This window comes from Camellia sinensis, chromosome 11 (genome assembly GCF_055761805.1).
Source record: "Camellia sinensis isolate YWXY chromosome 11, ASM5576180v1, whole genome shotgun sequence".
Lineage (NCBI taxonomy): Eukaryota > Viridiplantae > Streptophyta > Magnoliopsida > Ericales > Theaceae > Camellia > Camellia sinensis.
Window position 1 is genome coordinate 136830707 of NC_138971.1, and position 4392 is coordinate 136835098.

Genomic DNA, 4392 nt, shown 5'->3' on the forward strand with positions numbered 1-4392 from the left:
GAAGCCTTACAATTTCGTTTACATAAATCACTGTAAGCTTATCTGCATTATATTGAGTTTTCACTGGCAAAAAGTGAGCAGACTTTGTTAGCCGGTCTACAATGACCCATATCGAATTCATGCCTCGAGGAGTTCGTGGTAACCCCACAATAAAATCCATGGTCAGGTGTTTCCACTTCCATTCCGGAATTGGAAGGGGTTGTAGTAAGCCTACTGGTCTTTGATGTTCTGCTTTTACTTGCTGACATTGCAAACACTTAGAAACGAATTCCACAATCTCTTTTGTTCATACTTGGCCACCAAAAATTTTGCTTCAAATCCCGGTACATCTTAGTACTTCCCAGATGTATTGAAAATCTCAAGGCATGCGCTTCTTCCATCAACTTTCATCTAAGCTCCAACACATTGGGGACACATATTCAGTTTTGAAACTTAAGCACCGTATCCATAAAGTTGAACCCCGGTCTTGGTTTTGTCTCTAATTTATCACATATCTTTCTTAGAGTGTCATCCTCTATTTGATGTAACCTGATCTCTTCCAGTAACGTTGGTTGAGCCATTGCTGCTGCTAGTACTGCCTCCTATCCACGTACCACAAAGTCCACATTCATTTTATCTAATTCAACCCTCAACTCTTTTTCCCCCGTCAATAGGTTTGCCAAATCTCCCATATTCTTCCGACTAAGTGCATCCACAACTGTGTTGGCTTTTCCAGGATGGTAATGGATCTGTAAGTCATAATCTTTAATCAACTCTATCCATCGCCGGTGCCCCATATTCAATTCCTTCTGGGTAAAGAGGTACTTGAGACTTTTGTGATCAGTGTAGACTTCGCAGGTCGTGCCATAGAGATAGTGCCGCCATATCTTCAAAGCAAAAACCACTGCCGCTAGCTCAAGGTCGTGTGTGGGATAATTCTTCTCGTGGGGTTTCAATTGTCGAGAGGCATAAGCGATAACTCGTCCATTTTGCATAAGTACACAACCAAGCCCTTTGTGCGAAGCATCACTGTAAATGATAAACCCTTCGGTACCGGATGGTAAGGCCAGAACTGGTGCTGTAGTCAACTTTGTTTTCAATTCTTGGAAAGCAGATTCCCGCTCTTCTGACCATTCAAATACAACTCCCTTTCGAGTCAATTGTGTAAGCGGCACGGCAATCTTGGAGAAATTTTGAACAAACCTCCTGTAATACCCGACTAATCCCATGAAACTACGCACCTCGGTTACATTGGTAGGAGTTGGCCAATTCACAATCGCCTCAATTTTATGCGGATCAACGGAGACTCCTTTCTTTGTTACTACATGCCCCAGAAATGCCACCTCCTGTAGCCAGAATTCACATTTCTTAAACTTTGCATACAATTTTTTCTCCCGGAGTGTTTGAAGGATTAGGCGGAGATGATCCTCATGAGCTTCTACACTTTTTGAGTAAATAAGAATATCGTCGATAAAGACCACCACAAACTCATCCCGGAACGGCTTAAAGACACGATTTATTAGATCCATAAATGCCACCGGTGCATTAGTAACTCCAAAGGGCATAACTAGAAATTCGTAATGACCGTACTGAGTGCGAAAAGATGTCTTCTCCACATCATCAGCTTTAATCTTCACTTGATGGTACCCAGACCGTAGATCAATTTTTGAGAAAACTTGTGCCCCTTGTAACTGGTCAAATAAATCGTCAATTCGTGATAAGGGGTACTTGTTTTTGATTGTTACCTTATTAAGTTCCCTATAATCAATGCATAGCCGAAGTGTGCCATCCTTCTTTTTCACAAATAAAACCGGTGCACCCCAAGGAGATACAATCGGACAGATGAATCCCTTATCGAGTAAATCTTGTAATTGAATCTTTAATTCTTTCATTTCAGCTGGCAACATCCTATATGGAGTCGTGGAAATAGGTTGAGTTCCCGGCGCCACATCAATTATAAACTCAATTTCGCGTTCTGTCAGTTGCCCTGGCAATTCTTCGGGAAAGACATCCGGAATTCACGAACAACTGGAATCATATCAATATCCCCATTCATCACTTGTCCCTCCAAAATACTGCAGAAATACCCCTGACACCCTTTCTGAAGTAGTTTACAAGCCTTGACTGCAGAAATCAAATAAGGTGGCGAAGTCACTTCCTGTCCCTGAACAATAGACTCTGGATGTCTTGGAAGGTGGAAATTGATTTGTTTAGTCAAGTAGTTTATAGTCGCACTATAATCACTCAGCCAATCCATTCCCAGAATAACATCAAAGTAGGTCATGTCGAGAGGTAGCAAATTAGCATACACCCGAATATCCCCAAGTTGAAGTTCACAAGCTAAGTATACAGAAGTACAGATCATAGAGTCTCCCAAAGGGGAAGACACACATAACATATAAGACAAGTTTTCTTCAGTTTTATCTAAATTAGGAGTGAATAGTTTTGACATAAAAGAGTGGGTGGAGCCAGAATCAAACAATACATGAGCAGAATGACCATGAACAATAAATGTACCTGACACCACTGTTGCCGCATTCTGTACATCTCCTGGAACCAATGCAAACACTCTACCTTGCCTTGTAGTGTCTTTATTGTTAGTAGGTTTAGCAGCTACCTTTGCGTTGGGGGTTGGTATAGATCTCGCGGAACTAGTGGTAGTCCTAGTACCCTTTTGTTGAGTCCACTATGGACAATCCCTTACCAAATGACCCATTTTACCACACTTAAAACAAGCTCTAGTCTTCCAGTGGCAAGTCCAAGATGCTGCCTTCCACAGTCTGGACACACAGGGCTGGAGTTTTGAGCAGGGGTGGTGGTGCTGGAGTTCCCTGAATTGAGCTTCTTATTTGGTGGAGTAACTAATCCCCTTGACCATTGATTGTTTTGCCTCTTCCCTTTCCACTCGGAAGTCCGTTTCTGAGCAGCAAGATTTCCTTCTGCTATAACGGCCCTTTCTAGCACATCGACATAAGTAGGTAGCTTTAACATATTGACCCGGTCTAGGATAGCACCCGTAATCCCCCTTCAAATTTTCGTGCTTTCTTATAATCCGTATCTACCATATGAGGCGCAAACCGAGCCAATTCTGCAAATTGAGCTTCATATTCTGCCACGGTCTTACTTCCTTGTCTAAGAGTTTCAAATTCTGTCACCTTCTTATCCCGCACGCTTTGGGGAAAATATTTGTCATAGAACAACTCTAGAAATCTACCCCATGTTAATCCTGGGTGTATGGTCCTTGTGAACATCCACTATCTCCGCGCCTCATCCTCAAGAGTGAAGGCAGCCAATTGCACCTTTTGGGCTTCGGTGCAAGGAAAGACTTCAAATAACTTTTTGATTCCCAACACCCACGCCTCAGCTTTCATTGGTTCTATCTCTCCCTTGAATGACGGGGGCTTTATCTTCTTCAACTCCTTTGTGAGTGTAATAGTTCGGTCCTCAGCATGAAAATCCTGCACTACTGGTGGGGGTACCGGTGGCGGTGGCGATGGCGGTTGCGGTTGTTGTTGTTGTTGCCTTAAAGTTTCCGTCATTTCCATCATCATCATTTCCATTCGGTCCAACCGCGCTGCAGTAGCATCTTCCAGATCTTCTGTCCTTGTTCTCACCATAACCTTCATAACATTCAAGTATATCCAATAACATAATTCAAATTGTTAACATTAGTAAAGTACACTAAACGTTGCCATCGATCTTTCATACATTTTAGGATGTCATGCATGATGCCTAAGTCTTTTCTAGACATCCTAAGGCTCAATGGATTCGTGTGTGAGATAGCAACTCGTGCTCTGATACCACTGTCACGCCTCAACCCTGCCCCTAAAAGGTCAAATTTTCCTTATGCAGAAATAGACACTTAACTTGATATATATATAACATAAGGGCCTGAACGGAAGCATTATCATCAAAAGATAACATAAAAAAAAGTATGACACCCATTGAGCGATTACTTTCATGCTAGGATCACAGATACCGCATAAAATTAGTAGATATGAGGGATACACAAGAGAACTAGATATATATATATATATATATACATATACAAAACTAGCCCCAAGATTGGGCGCAGAACAAAACATTATATACATTTCCTCCTAAGCCAAAACAAGAGTATACACCATAGTTCAACGAAACACCACAAAAATGAACGGCTTCAATTAAAGGTCTGGCTATGCTTAGGCTGACAAAAGTGTGACAGTGACAGGGCTAGGACCGACCTCCAGTTTGGTTACCTACAGAAACAGACATAACATAGAGTGAGCCAAGATCAGTGAATAATAGTATTAAAATGCTTCAATACATCATTAACATTGTAACACATATAAAAGCGTAAGTAATGCAGAAATCATGTAGCGAGTCTGAATCTGTACACATTTACCGAACAACTTTATCGGTTCACAATCTCAT

The 4392-nt window shown here is 41.7% G+C and overlaps 1 protein-coding gene across 1 annotated transcript; it reads right to left on the reverse strand.

Annotated features, from left to right (window-relative positions):
• Positions 1-1957: 1957 nt before the first annotated feature.
• LOC145802657 (uncharacterized) lies at positions 1958-2970 on the reverse strand. The gene is made up of 2 exons (XM_082895418.1): positions 2701-2970; positions 1958-2596 (listed from the first exon to the last, which is right to left on the reverse strand). Exons 1-2 carry the CDS (start codon positions 2968-2970, stop codon positions 1958-1960), a joined length of 909 nt encoding a protein of 302 aa, XP_082751544.1.
• Between the last annotated feature and the right edge of the window lie 1422 nt (positions 2971-4392).

Excerpts from the sequence above, each read along its gene's own strand:
- LOC145802657 (XM_082895418.1), bottom strand. The coding sequence starts at position 2,970 with ATGTTAAAGCTACCTACTTATGTCGATGTGCTAGAAAGGGCCGTTATA. Across the intron at positions 2,597-2,700 it reads TAGAGCTTGTTTTAAGTGTG|GTAGCTGCTAAACCTACTAA; the intron begins GTAAAATGGGTC and ends CCCAACGCAAAG.